Below are 14,007 nucleotides of genomic sequence, written 5' to 3'. Positions count from 1 at the left end.
TTCTGAAAATACTAGGTTTTATTCACACCCCGTGGTAAACAATAACCTTAATATGATGGCTAGGTTTCTTTTGTAGATCACTATGTCACATAAAATACAAAACCCATAGCATAAACAAGCTGACAGTTATGAATGTTTAATGTGGTCTCATTGGAAATTAAACAAGTTATACTAGTCTTCTCAAGTAGTCAAATTCAAAATGCATCATCATCTCCTAGTTAGTACAAGTCACTGCCGTTTCTATAACAAAGTAATGAAGGCACAGCTAGTGCAAGCAGACTTAAACCCGTTCAGACTACTGGGCTGAAAAATACTTTGGTTGGTTCTTCAGGAGAGAGCTTTCTCTACACAAATATTGGTCTCGGTTAACAGTTCTGGTAATCTTCACAGCTGCAGTCTAATAGCTACATGACAAAGACTTCACAAGAACCAAACTATGTAGCAATGAATTAACATTCATGCTTTAGGGGATTTACTGCATTCTACATATTGGCAGAAAATTAAACTGTTAAAATGTTAGGTAGATTGAACCTACATTTTAAACTGGTTCTTATGTGTTTGATTCCATTTTTTCTTTTAACAAATTGGTTACTTAATTCTACCAAGATACAAAACATAAGGCTGTAAGTAACTAATAGTTGTGTTTAGGCTATTACAGTGCAGGTAATCCTCAAGGCCACATACACACTGCTTCACTGCTGCTTGCATTCTGCTGGGTTTTGATCCTTCTGTTGAGGGGAAAAAAAAGGAAATATCAGCTTATAGATATCAGTATTTCAGGAATTTTTCAAATTAACATACTCTGTCAATTCCTAGCAGTCAGGTTTTTCTTGCATTTCTTCAACTGATCTAATTGTATGGTATTACTGATGCCTTTAGATGTAACATTCATACTTTTCTTCTTCGTTAGTGTATATGCATTGAGAATAAAAATATGTTCAGAATTAAGGGTGGTGGTATACTCTGAATGACCCCAAAACTAGAGAAAGGAGGAAGGCAATTATAAGCAGGCTCAAACACTGGCACAGAAGCATCCACACCTTCTAAACAGTTTGAAGCAAAAAACCACACAGCCTTCATTTTGATTGACGAGGCCACAGCCTTACTTCAGAACCAATATACAGCAGTGCAAATAATAATCAAGGTATTGATTACAATAATCAAGGTATGGGTAAGGATTATTGAAACAATAATCAAGGTACGTTTTTAACACTCTGGAAAGATTTTCTGAAATAAATTCCAGTTGCTAGAAAATTTCCAAGTGGATACTGCAAACTCTTCTACACTGAAGCAGGCAATCAACACCTCACAGTAACATGGGAATTTATGGAAAAAGCTTTTAAGGGAAAAGAGTTCAGTTGCAAGTTTTGCTCCATTACTTTTTTTAATAGTAATTCTCAGACCACAGTGCTTTAATAAATTCATCTAGTTTCCACCCTGTAATTAACTTATGATTATTTATTCAATTTTCAACATGCTATAGTATCACTACTGTCTGCCTCTCTGCAAGCCTACAGCAGTTCTCTCTGAAACTGAGCATACAATCTTGCCCTCAGTCATTTAACTTGCAAAAACAACTGAAGTGGTAGAAACCAGAAGCCCAGTTCGCAGCTGTTTCATTTTGATTCCAGAACTTACTTGAACAAGTGGAATACACTACTGCAGATGAAACACCCCATCAAGTTATACACTGTAAAATTTGGGATTTAGCTCTCATTAAATATTAAGAATATGAATGCATACGCACACTTCAAATACTCTTAATTTCTTACTTTTGGGTCAAAATCAGGATCATTTTCTTCGTCTGCTTCTTCTTCCCCCTCCTGAAAGAAGACAGTTGTTTATATTCCACTGGCTTATCCACATTCAGCTTCTCAAGCCATTCTCAAGGACAGTGATTAAGTTCTACTCTGAAATACACTGACAACTACTTCAATTTCTGCATACTGTATTACTGAGCGCTCCACAAAGCACTTCTTATGACACTAGCTGCAACATCATTTGTAGTACTATTTGTTTTGTTTGTAATTAAATATTTACTATAGATCACAGTATACAAGCTGTTGTATCTTCCAGTCATGTATATAACTTAACTTTCACAGAATTTAGAAACTCAAGGAGTTTATTCCACGTAGAGTACAGGAGGGAAGCTATTTAAATCAATACAATCTGTCAACTTACCTCATCATCTGCCTCTTCACCTTCTTCATCATACTAAGAAAGAAAAAAATAGTTTTAACTGTCATAAATGTAGTCACTACAGATATCAGTTCATTCAAGATAAGTTGATGCCAGAAACCATACACGCTATGCTTTAACAGAACATCCTATACTTGACACAATGGAAATAGCTCTATGAATCAGCATGAATAACATTCAATTTCAAACTATGCTCTGGCAGAGAACACTTCCTGCCTTGCATTCTTAGTGTACAACACTGGAAAGGATTATTAAACTAGTAATACTTCTCCCCAGCAAGGTGCCTTGAGGTATAAAACAGTCCATACAGTCACTTCAGTCTTCTACCCATCAACTGCCACAGTTCTGGACTAAAGTTTACCATTCCACATCCTAAAAATTGAGCTTAATGCTGGACCTAGCTCAGCTAAACTAATTCAATACATTTACCAAACTCAAACAATCCTTATTTGTGAGGAGAAAAAATATTTTATCTACGTGTAGTTCCTGGGTTTTACAGTCTGTTTTTCAACTTTAGCTTCTTTGATGTATTGAATTCAAGCTTTCAAAGAAGCAGTTTGAAGTAAAAAAACTGTACGCTTAGAATGCATTTTTCTACCATTTTCTAAAGAGCACTCTCCTGAAAGGATCAAGCCTGAATCTCAAGAACTTAGCAGCACCTAAATATAAAAAACAGGCTGACCAGCTACATGAGTTGACCTATTTGTTCTCTGACAGCTCATTATTTTTCTGTTGAAGTACTGTGCACATCACTCCAGAAATGACTTGTACACAAACTTTTACTCTAAATGTTTGCCTATCAGTGCTTTTACCACAGAACTTCAAGTTCCCTACTATGAAAATCAATTACCTTTGTGCTGCTCCTTAAAATTTAACATTCTAACAAATCCATCTGAAACTAATGTCGAAAACTCCCATTCTAAGGATGCTAACAGCAATTATAGGAATCAGAAATAACAAAAAACTTTAAGCAACATTATGTAGAGGTTTTTAGCTCTTCAAAAGAAGATTACTTACATCATCATCATCATCCTCAATAGCTTCTCCTGTGAAGTACAATACTGATCGGGGGACTATACGTTCACGTAAGAAATGACCTATTTCAAAGTCTGCAGCAAGGATTGCCTCAGCATCATCATCCTGCATAAAAAAATTTTATTTTCTAAACCATAAGTTGATAACTACATTTGACAGCAAAACACAAGTTGCACAGATTTTGATGTGGCCATATTTACATAAATCCCCATCTTATGATTTTTTGGTTCAGGGCAATTATAGAATTGAGATCGGCAGATCAAGTTTATACTTCAAGCTTTTACTCACATTACGGAGTACAGGGTTTGCTGCTTTAGCAGACCTAACAGTACAGAGACTTGGAGTTTAAATTTCCTTCTTCCACTACATCCTCACTTTAATTCTTTTTCTACTTAAATGTAACGTCATTCATAGATTTTCAGTTTGCATGCACAGGGTTATGAACAAAACACTAACTAGGTAAGACCTTCTAATTAAGTACCTCCATGATTCTCACTGATCAGCCCATTGGAAAGCACTTGCACACAAAAAAAAAATAGCTCTCTGCTACAATAAGCTATTAAAAGAGAAATTAAACTGAACTTCACCATCCTCCTGACAAAGAAAAGCTATTTATCACAAATGTTCCCAAGTTAAGTTAAAGCTGAAGCAATTTAACTCCCCAAACAAATCCCAGAAAGCACACTGTATATAACTGCCTTTTAATGGTGCCTCACACCCCAACTCTTTACTTCTGATAAGTCAGCTTACCAGGTCTCCATTTTCAGGAACTGTGAGGAAAAAAAAAAAAGAAAACAAGTTCAATGTCATGTTTAATTTACTCAAGTTAATGCAAATACACAAATACTCCATTTACCTTCAGGGGGACTAAAGAAGTTGAAGAAGGAATCATTGGAAACAGTTTTTGTCACTGTTCTAACAGTTCCACGACCCTTGTGTTTCTGCTTCTTCTTAATTGTTTTCAAAGTCACGTTTTTTCCTTTTTTCCAGTCTATTTGGCAGCTAAGGAAGAAAGAAAAAAACAGATAGAGCCTAGAACACTTTCACTTGTTAACTTGTTATCAATACTTAGGCTACCACAGTTAGAAGGAACATGAAATACCAAGGTAACAAATTTAACAATGTTATTTTCTTTCTTGAAGTATAAGATGAAAAGATAACAGATTCTGTTTTCCGGTTTAAGCTTTTTCATCCCTAAGTTTATTCCTCATTTGTTTGTTTGTTTTTTCCAACCTGTTACCAAATTCTTCCTAACTTACTATCAAAGAACAGCATCAAACTTTTTTGTGTGTGAGACATAAGCATTATAAAGCAGTATTACCTCTGGTCATACTAGTAACAGATTAAGATTTTACCACACGCACTATTATCAAATCAATGAGCTCTTAAAATAATGCACTAAGCAGATATACAATGCTATTTGTTTTGTTTGCTTTTCCTTTGTTGACAGTGATGGTTCTATTGTTGTTTTTTTATTTGCTGCTTACAGAGAAAAATCATACCCACAGGCTTGACTTACACTCACAAAGTACTCTGAGGAAATGTAAATGAAGTCACATAAATAAGGCTGCAGAAGTTTCCTGACTAGATCCTTTACAGATTCAAAGGAAAGAAGTGAGTTGTTCAAGGATACGAAGCTGCTGTCTTAACATTTCCAGTCCTTGCTTTGCATAAATCATTTTCAGAAAGGCAGAGTCATCTCACAGGGACCTCTGCCAGGAGATAATGCTCCTCAGTACCCAGTCCAAATTATGGGAGACCATACAGTTTGAATAAATTTACTCAAGCACACTAGTTTTTACAGGACATCTGTAGCAAGGTATTACCGATACTGACTGACATTTGCCCCTTCATTTTGAAGTTGCTTATTGTAAGTGCGCAGTAGTGCATGGGTAAAACCAGCCCTGAGAGACAATGAAAGACTCCAGTTGTTACTGCTCAGAGTGTTCACAATGGATGTGCACAGAACAGATTAATATAATCTATTATAGCTAGTGTAGAACAGAAGAGATCACCAAAATCATGATAAAACTGGAATCAGATATGACTGTTCTCTACTTCTCAGATACTATATAAGGAATACGAGGAATAGTCTCTCTTAGATGCTTTGATTTAGTATGAAGTTTTAAGATGGCTGTTTTCAAAACAGTTAAGTCAGCCTCAAACTTGAGCCTAGCTATTTACTAGATAACTAAAAGCTTACACTTGGATAATAAGAAATAGTTACGTTACCCTATGGCTGTTCATTAGCACTTACCCTGTACAGCCCATTATTTCTGGTCCATCAAAGGAAAAGGGATCAGAATCATCTGGCTCTGATCTCATTCTATACGTCTTCGTCAACACTTCATTTGTGAAGTAGTCATTTGGTTCAAAGTGAAATTCTAATGTGAAACTCTTAAAAAAGAATTACAAAGAGACAACATCAGCAATCTAGCAACACATCTTTACTTTCTAAACACTCAAAAGATCAAAATGAAAAATACACATGCAACACATCCATCTCCTCCACCAATGCCAAAGTGGTGCATGCACAACTTATCCTAGAATTTGCTGCCCAAATCCTAAAGTATTCAGATGTTTTCATTTACTATGCTGATCTTGTATTATTGGTTCAAGGAGTACATCAAGAAACGAGCACAAGATTTCACACAACATACAGATCTCCTGGTGCTTCATTATGGGGATAAATTTAAAATAACATCTCAGCAAGTTATTTGGTCTCTGGAAAGGAAATTATATCCTTCTATAGTAGTTATAAAAAAAGTGCCTTGAATTGTCAAATTTCACAGGTGACACCAAGTCATCAAATACTAATGTCAAGCTATTAACTCATTAGAATCCAAAATTTAAATTAAGATTAGTATCATTTATATGGTACTTCAGGATTAGCCTTGTACTGTTTTTTTTTCCAGGGACAAGAAGCTTGCTGTACATTTCTCAGGATCACCATAAGTCAACTGCTTATTACAGTGTTACTGATACAGTACAAGCCTTAAGATAACACAGAAGTAATCTTGTTTAGTAGGTTAAACTAACCATAGGCTGTCCAACTTCTGAGAATTTCACTTTTATATCTTTTAAGTGTTTCAGGATAGGTTCATCATGTTCCTGTAAATAAAAAAATTAATTAAGTTTTAATAAGACTAAACTGGGCACAGATTTAAGACACAGCAGAGAAAAAGGTGCATTTAGAACCAGTGAATCTTGACAAGAACCTTGTCCAAGCACTGAAATATTGTTTTCTGTGAACATGACCAGCAGATGGCAACAACAGCAGCATAGAGTTTTCTCTACGTTTCACAGCTTAAATCTCATGCAAACTAAAAACAAATTTTAGGAATAGTACATATTTCATGCAAACACTCCTATATCTCTTACTAATGGAATTTCTATGCAAAGTTACAAGTTCGACAAACAAGAACATAGTAAGAAGATATTTCAGAGTGCTCTCTGCTCTGAGTTGAATAAATGACCAGATGGCATCCAAGTACTGCCTTAACTCTCCAACAGACAGCAAGTACTATAGCTGTTCTTTCTCCTTCATAGAGCACACTTCAATTAAATAATAAAGCAACATCAAAGCAGTCTGGACTACTACCTACCTGAACCATATCACTGAGCAAGTCCACATTCTTGAATACTGTCAGCCAAAATTCAGGAATTCCTTTAGGGTCTTCTTTTTCTTCATCTTTTTTTTCTTCTTCAAGCTTGGCTTTCTCTTTCATTTCCTCCTTGACAGAATAAAAACATTAGTTTTTCTAAACTTTAAAAGCCATCTTCCACCAAGTTTGTTAACTGTCTTAAGCCAACAATATTACAAGTGAAGTTTCATGTACATGATTTAAGGATGCAATTAATAATATGCAGTCAACCGTTACGAAAATTCTTTTTGAGAAAAAAGTTATTAACTCCATTGAACCTTGTTTCATGCTGAAGGTGGAGTTACTGATGAGAATTGATGATGATACTCACTGAGATTTCCTCTTCAGCATCTGCTTTCCATTCACATTCTTCCTCTGTAGGTTCGTAGATTGCATTGATGATTTCGCTTCGCTGAAAAAATTCAACCAAGGATACTTTCATATGCTCTAGTTACTGCAATTAGCAGTACCCTAACCAATAAACTGCTGATTCTAATTTCACATAACACTTTAACTACTTAACCGTGCACTTTCTTCTTTCTCTACAAAAACTCAGCAGTTACTGGTGTTTCAACATACTAAAGAACCAACATTCCAGAAAGGTTACCACATCACCTAGTATCTGTCAACACGATGTGGCCTAACGTACTAAAGTGATTTTGTTAACCACAGAACAGACAACATTTCTTCTTAATCTAAGTTGATATCCACATGGATGGTGAAATAGTGTCCGTTCAGCTGAACAGGCACATTGGAGACCAAAGTAATTCAGAACATACGTAAGCTTTCAGTTTATATTCCCATTTGGTTTAGCCAAGCTTTTAAGTACAAATTAGACAAGCATTAAAATACCTTGTCAAATAAGGGCTGATAGAGAGCAGCATATTTTCTTTCCAGCTCATGAACTTCTTCATAGAACTTTGCTTCTATCTGAGCACACTGAACTTGAAGATTCTTGAGAGCATTCACACGTCTTTTAACAACTTTAGGCAAGCTGAAAAATTCAGTGACGGAACTGTTACAAAACATTGCATTCTACACACATGCTGACCCCTCCTTACCCCGCTCCCTTAACCAACCTGTATCAAAACAGATTTTACACTACTTTAAACACTAGAAAACCGGACAAAAAAAAAACCAAGATTATGACCCATTGTGCCATGCAGAGCAAACTTTGCACAGGCTCTTAAAGCAGGCATACCCTGAGTTAGAATAAGAAAACTTCAAGTATCTATCAATATGCAAACTTGCATAAAGCTTCACATTGAGAATAAGTTTTACCCTATCACCAAGCAGCATAGCAAATTCATAAGATGGAGCGTAATTAAGGAAGAGCTAACTACTTGTTTGTTTCTATATGAGTGTTCAAGACGATCAAGTTATTAGTTTGCTAAGGACTTCTGCAGGGACAGAAATTAACCTGCACCAAGGCTGTTCATGACATTCATAGGGTAGACTGGTGACAGCCTCTATCACTCATGATGAGAGCCAGTGCCCAGCATATAGCTACAGAAGATTACCACGTTAACCTTCTGTATTTAAGGAACTGGGTCACATTATTTAGAACATAACAGCAAACAGCTGCAAAAATAAAATATAGTGAAAAATGGTTAGGACCAACTTCAAGTTAGCAGAGCAACCAAGAATGTGTTAATTAACTAAATGCTGTAAGTTTGTATTAACTACTGATGTTATCCAACCGCTACTTAAGTAGGATATGCACGTTCTAACATCCTTGTTCACTTTAAAATGTAAAATCCTTCACCCTAACGGTGCTAGGGTCAACAAGAATATTCTATTTCTGGTTACTAAGACAACGACATGCAGACAGTCAATAAATCAAGATTTCCCTTAAGGTTCTGATTTAAGCAGAAGTATATCCACTACAAAAGCTACCAAAAAAAGAAGCAGTAATGTGTATATACATAAAGGTTTAATAACACTGTTTTTATCCTAACATTCTTCTAGAATTTGGTCAAGTTAATTATAGCTTGTAATTTTAGTTTCAAGTACAACATTAGAACGTTGTAACACAGCTTAAATAGCATGTTCAGTTAGTTCAGGAAAAACATTAAGGAAGAAATTCAATACAACTGCACAGATAAGCCGTGCAATAATCACCGGCCTCGTGTCGCACGCATGTATTCAGACAGCATCAGTGCTACAGGTTTTTATATAAATAAGTGAAATTCCTAAAAGGTAGTGCCATACACATAGGAACTCCAATTCCAGGATACCCAAATAAACACTATAACCTCTTTATTAGAGAACTGAAACCTTTCACGTGTCAGAAAGGCTTTTTTTTTTAAACAGCCTGTGCCAATTAGTTCAAGCTTCAAAACTTGCATACCCATTAACAACCATAAATTCCATACCTTAAAAAGTTTCATTAAAAAAAAAAACACCTAAGGCAAAACAAATCCAAAATGGCAAGAGATCATGAGATCAGAACCAGACAACAATAGTGGCAAGTAAAACTTGACCTGAATACAAGCCACTAACAAATGTTACCGCCACATCAGAATGCAAGCTCCAGTTTTCTGCTGAGGAGAATCCTACTCCAGGAAGTAAAACTTCATTGAAAATTATACCCAGGCAAAGGTAAAGAGGTAGGCTATTGGAGAGCTGCCCAACAATTTTGCAGATTTTAAGCCCAAGCAGATAGACTGATCTCTTCCTGGAAGATGTTCAGCTTCTTTACCAGCTTATGCACATAGCTCCTTAAGAACCCACACATCCATCTTTTAGGATCTCTGATTCCTTCTGACTTCTATACCACCTCAATGGCAAGATTTTTTTTTTTAAACAAAGAAACTTAAAACAGCTTTTGTTAAGACATGTAAGAGGTACCTGTAAAGCATGCCCAAATCAGCATGCATATGTTAAAGAAGTGCAGTCTCAAGTTACACACATTTTCCAGCTATTTTTCTACTGTGAGTTTGGCAAGCACTTGGTATAATGGCAAAACCTTACTGCTCTGCAAGAAAAAGCACTACGGGACTTGGAATAGATGAAGAAATGGTACAGTATCTTAGAGAGCAGCTGACAGGGAGAATGCCAAGTAAATTTATGTTATGACTTCTGTTCACTTCTTAGATCTAGGACCTGAAAGATTAGTAGAGATTTATTAATATCTGACAAAAAAAACAAAGTATTAGATATAGAAAACTCTAGTGTACAGCATATAGAACATAGCATAAAGAACCTGCACACTCCTTTGAATCCATGCTCTTCCTGGGCCTGTAGTTATTAGGGTAGGCTATTAATTGCATGTACTTTTCCCCTATGCTACTGCCTGTAATAAAGGAAAGCAGTAGGGGTAGCAGCAACAAATCCTGTTATTCAGTACCCATCTCAGTTAACATCAACAGCGACATAAGATCCTATCAGTTAGTTCAGTGCTTTACAACTCATGTGCATGTGGTAAAAAGTTCACACAATTAGGAATTACATAGAGGAGATAGATAGATCTGTTAAAGCAGATGCAGTAAAGAAAACTTTAGTAAGCAACAGATTGTTTTAAATACTGATCCGTAAGGAGTCTACATTAACTATTGACATAACATTCCCAGTTCGTGGTTATAGCACAACCACAAGTAACCACATATTTGCCCATGTTTCAAATTAAGGCAAAATCAATGATTGAGATAAAAGGAGCAAATTTATTACAAGGAACACGAAATATACATAATAACTAAGAGTAGTGAATGAAATTAAAAATAAATCTGGAGGAGAGAGTCTGAGTCTTTATCAGCAGGCCCTCATGGCTGGCCTCCCAGAAAAGACAAGAGAGCTCTTGGAAGCCATATGGAGGATTTTGGGAAAATGCAGTATATCTCGGTGTACCTTCCTCTTGGAGAGTCAGAACTCACATGAAGCTGCTAAAGAAACCAGGAAGTAAAGCTCCGCAGTGCAGTGTACTGCTGCACCCAACAGCCAGCTGCACGATGTCACAGTAAGGAATATACTGATAAAACCAGCACAGTGTGACATTTTGCAACTGCATGACACATTATCAGCCACTAAGTATTTTTGCATTCTTTTCTTCAAAAAGGCTCAAATAGAAAGCTTTCAATTTTGAAATGCATTAATGCTTGATTATATTCATTTCCTGCTACCTAGGCAGCACGGTGGCTTATGATTATTAATCTTGAAGACAATAGTGTTGAGAAAGTGGAAGCACATTTCTATCACTCTACTCATACTGAATTAGAACAAAAGTTTTACCTCTCTATATATCCTGTGGACGTTCCTACCAGACCATCAAGTCTTTCCTGAAGAGCTGCAAGAATCTGAGGATTTTGCATCATCTGCACAGTCAACTGCCGAGCTAAAATTAAAATGAAAGTTCTGTAAGCACAAAGCATCTCTTTCAGGCCTAGCCTGAAAGAGATTTAAGTAGTAAGAAGAAACAGCAAATCTACTTTATATGATTCTAAGAAATACAGGCAGATTTATTTCAAATGTCTCCATTTTAGACGCATGGATCATGAAGTCACCAAGGCCAGAAAAGACTTTTAAGGTCATCCAGTCCAACCATTCACCTACCACCATTATCCCACTAAAACACATCCCTTAGTACAAACAAGTCCACTCTATCACTAGAGTTGGAGTTTTCATTCCATTTTAGATAAACACAGAAACAAGACTGCTTTAGACTTGGGTATAGAACTGCTTTACAAGTCTATGCTTACACATTTTTCCTTGTATTGAATAAAGTACTCATTAGAATATTTTTTTTTCCCTGAAGGAATAACACAGCAATCCAGTCAATTAAGTATATTATTGATTATAGAATATTAGTGCTAAATTCTTGACTTCTATTATCTACATATTTAGAAAGTCATTTGTCAAAATGGAAAACCCGTTTCAAATTATACAGTAGAAGAACATTTTAGGTAACACAAATTGCTAGCCTAAGTGTTCCCACTACCCATGTTAACATCAACCCTTTTATTTAGCTCAGTCTTCCTTTCTGCAGGTTGCTGAGGTGTACCTTCATTCTTAATAAGAATTTTTCATCATTAATAATCATGTTGTTTTGCCTTCTTCCCCATCCTCAACATTCACAGGTATGCAAAAAAGTACTTTGCATTCCCTACCATGTTTGTAAAGCATTCTTTGAAATGGTACCTTCAAATAAAAGTGAAGCTTTTCAGTCCTTCCCGAAGTCACATTTTTTGGAATGTGATTCTCTATTTCTATGCCTTTTGCTAGAGTAATCACATGAATATTCTCTTCTGCTTTTATGCCTTAGCACTGAAATTACATGCTGAAAAAATTGTATTTCAAGTGATATCCAAAAAAGGATGCAGTTTTTATTTTAGCAGTCGAAGCTGTAATTACATCTTAATTCACATTAGTCAGCACCACCCCTCTTGCTATCTACATTTTCTCTGGTCTAACTATTCATTATTCTAACAGTTCAAAACCTACCAAACTGTGCCATTTGAATCTGTTGCCAGTTATTCCTTAATATACCAACTCAGTATACACATGATACACGTGGCATGCCAATGCCAACAGCCACATTCTCCTTAACCAAGATCCAGATATTCTGTTTTGCAATTTCTTGGATCCTAAAACATTTCATCTGTAAGGTTTTTCCCCAAAAGTAAGAGTGCTTTACTCAAGCATTTATTGAAAGAACTTCAGATAAAGGAAAAAAAAAGGTTAAAATCACCAAAACTTACATTATACTAGAAAACTAGTAAAATAACTGCGTGATAGCATCACTTAACAAGGCATTTAAGTTCGCTAGCAATTAAACATGTTTCTTACTTACAAAATTCATTTTCTCTCCAAGATTCATATAGTGTAATTACTCCTCTCGTATCCTCACGTACAATTGCTGGGATTAATTACTAAAAATACACGTTACTCATCTCTAGATTCCTTTGGGACGCTCGAGTACTTACCATTTAATTAGTAAAAGCTTTTCTTCAGCTGCCCTGTGTTATTAAAAATTTTGCAATCCAGTTTTGAAAACGCTTTCAGCAAATACAAAACCTCTAATCTAAGCTTAAGGAAAGCTTTTTTTTTTTAGTGTTCCTATTCTGCTTGAGCAATCATAGAAGGGGGCATTATCAGCAATGCAGGTTATCATCTCTCATAACAAACTGCTATTTCCTCTTTTGAGCACTTGCTCTTCAGGGAAAGGATGAAGGATTTACTATTTCTAAGAGTGGCAACAACATTTTAATTCTGTTCTCACACAATTTAGCAGCAAATTACTAAGAAACTGATCAAAATAGAACACATATGCAACTGATCTTTTTGAAAGCTTTTAAATACCATTCTATTTGAGATCTCCTAATAACAGTAATCTTCTCTTTTCCAGTTGCACATCCTTACAGGTGGCCAGCACTGTTTGCACTGTTACTGACCATGAGTAAAATGAATAATGTGGTTATTGAGACAACAGAAGTCACAAAATTGGAAAAAAAGTCATTGCTTCAAAATATAAACAGAGTAGTCACTGTAGTTAAGCTTCAGCACTTCCCTTTAAAATATAAAAGCCTTTTAACATTGATTAGCAACCAGTTCTGTAGCTAATTAAAAAGCCTTCTTTTCAATGTTACCTTTGCTGTTGGCATCTTCACCAGTTTCTTCTTCTTCCACATCTTCAACATCTTCCATATCTTGTTGATCAAGTTCAGACTGTTCTTTGCTGTCAGGAATATTTATTGATAGGATTGAGAAATTTGTGGATGTTTTTTTTTAAATCTACAACAAGCTTAAAGAGTTCAAGTTAGAGATCACGTTGGTAGAAGCAAACAGTGTTATGGATTAAAAACTGATGCATATGAAATTTTTAATAGCTGAAGGCAAATTTGTCTTTATAAATCCCTTTCAGACTCAGTATAGAACTAACAACTTCTCAGGATTTTGAAGATCCCCTTTCACAAAACAATTCCTTCAGCTCCTATCAATATGAACAAGTTCAAGTCTCCTTCTCCTCCACGCATCCTCTTTGTCAAGCTGTGCAAGCCTTGAGAACTGAGATTAGGTTCACACAAACAATACTTCAAACACCACAAAATACAAGCAAAGTACAGAAAAAGCCACCTACAGAGTAAAACAGTAGTAACAAGTAACATTATAATTTTTCCCTCCAGTATTCCAACTA

At 35.7% G+C, this 14,007-nt stretch overlaps 1 protein-coding gene across 2 annotated transcripts in view; it reads right to left on the bottom strand.

Annotated features, from left to right (window-relative positions):
• The window catches only part of NAP1L1 (nucleosome assembly protein 1 like 1), a 28,297-nt gene continuing 14,290 nt past the window's right edge, over nucleotides 1–14,007 (bottom strand). The window contains exons 3-15 of one of the 2 annotated variants that reach the window (XM_065743273.1): nucleotides 13,460–13,548; nucleotides 11,106–11,208; nucleotides 7,731–7,872; nucleotides 7,210–7,290; nucleotides 6,840–6,965; nucleotides 6,274–6,345; nucleotides 5,492–5,631; nucleotides 4,091–4,236; nucleotides 3,985–4,004; nucleotides 3,217–3,339; nucleotides 2,182–2,214; nucleotides 1,773–1,823; nucleotides 1–728 (exon numbers count right to left, since the gene is read on the bottom strand). In XM_065743273.1, the coding sequence (XP_065599345.1) occupies nucleotides 693–728; nucleotides 1,773–1,823; nucleotides 2,182–2,214; nucleotides 3,217–3,339; nucleotides 3,985–4,004; nucleotides 4,091–4,236; nucleotides 5,492–5,631; nucleotides 6,274–6,345; nucleotides 6,840–6,965; nucleotides 7,210–7,290; nucleotides 7,731–7,872; nucleotides 11,106–11,208; nucleotides 13,460–13,548 (1,162 nt within the window). In that variant the 3' untranslated portion in view covers nucleotides 1–692. Of the gene's footprint in view, nucleotides 729–1,772; nucleotides 1,824–2,181; nucleotides 2,215–3,216; nucleotides 3,340–3,984; nucleotides 4,005–4,090; nucleotides 4,237–5,491; nucleotides 5,632–6,273; nucleotides 6,346–6,839; nucleotides 6,969–7,209; nucleotides 7,291–7,730; nucleotides 7,873–11,105; nucleotides 11,209–13,459; nucleotides 13,549–14,007 lie in introns of both variants that reach the window. The other variant, XM_065743272.1, reaches the window with a different exon arrangement.

Source organism: Cyrtonyx montezumae, unplaced genomic scaffold, assembly GCF_038088225.1.
Source record: "Cyrtonyx montezumae isolate F1298 unplaced genomic scaffold, pur_monq_1.0 scaffold_3, whole genome shotgun sequence".
Classification (NCBI taxonomy): Eukaryota; Metazoa; Chordata; class Aves; order Galliformes; family Odontophoridae; genus Cyrtonyx; species Cyrtonyx montezumae.
The sequence above is the reverse complement of the archived record's forward strand: the minus strand, read 5'-3'. Positions and strand labels throughout refer to the sequence as shown.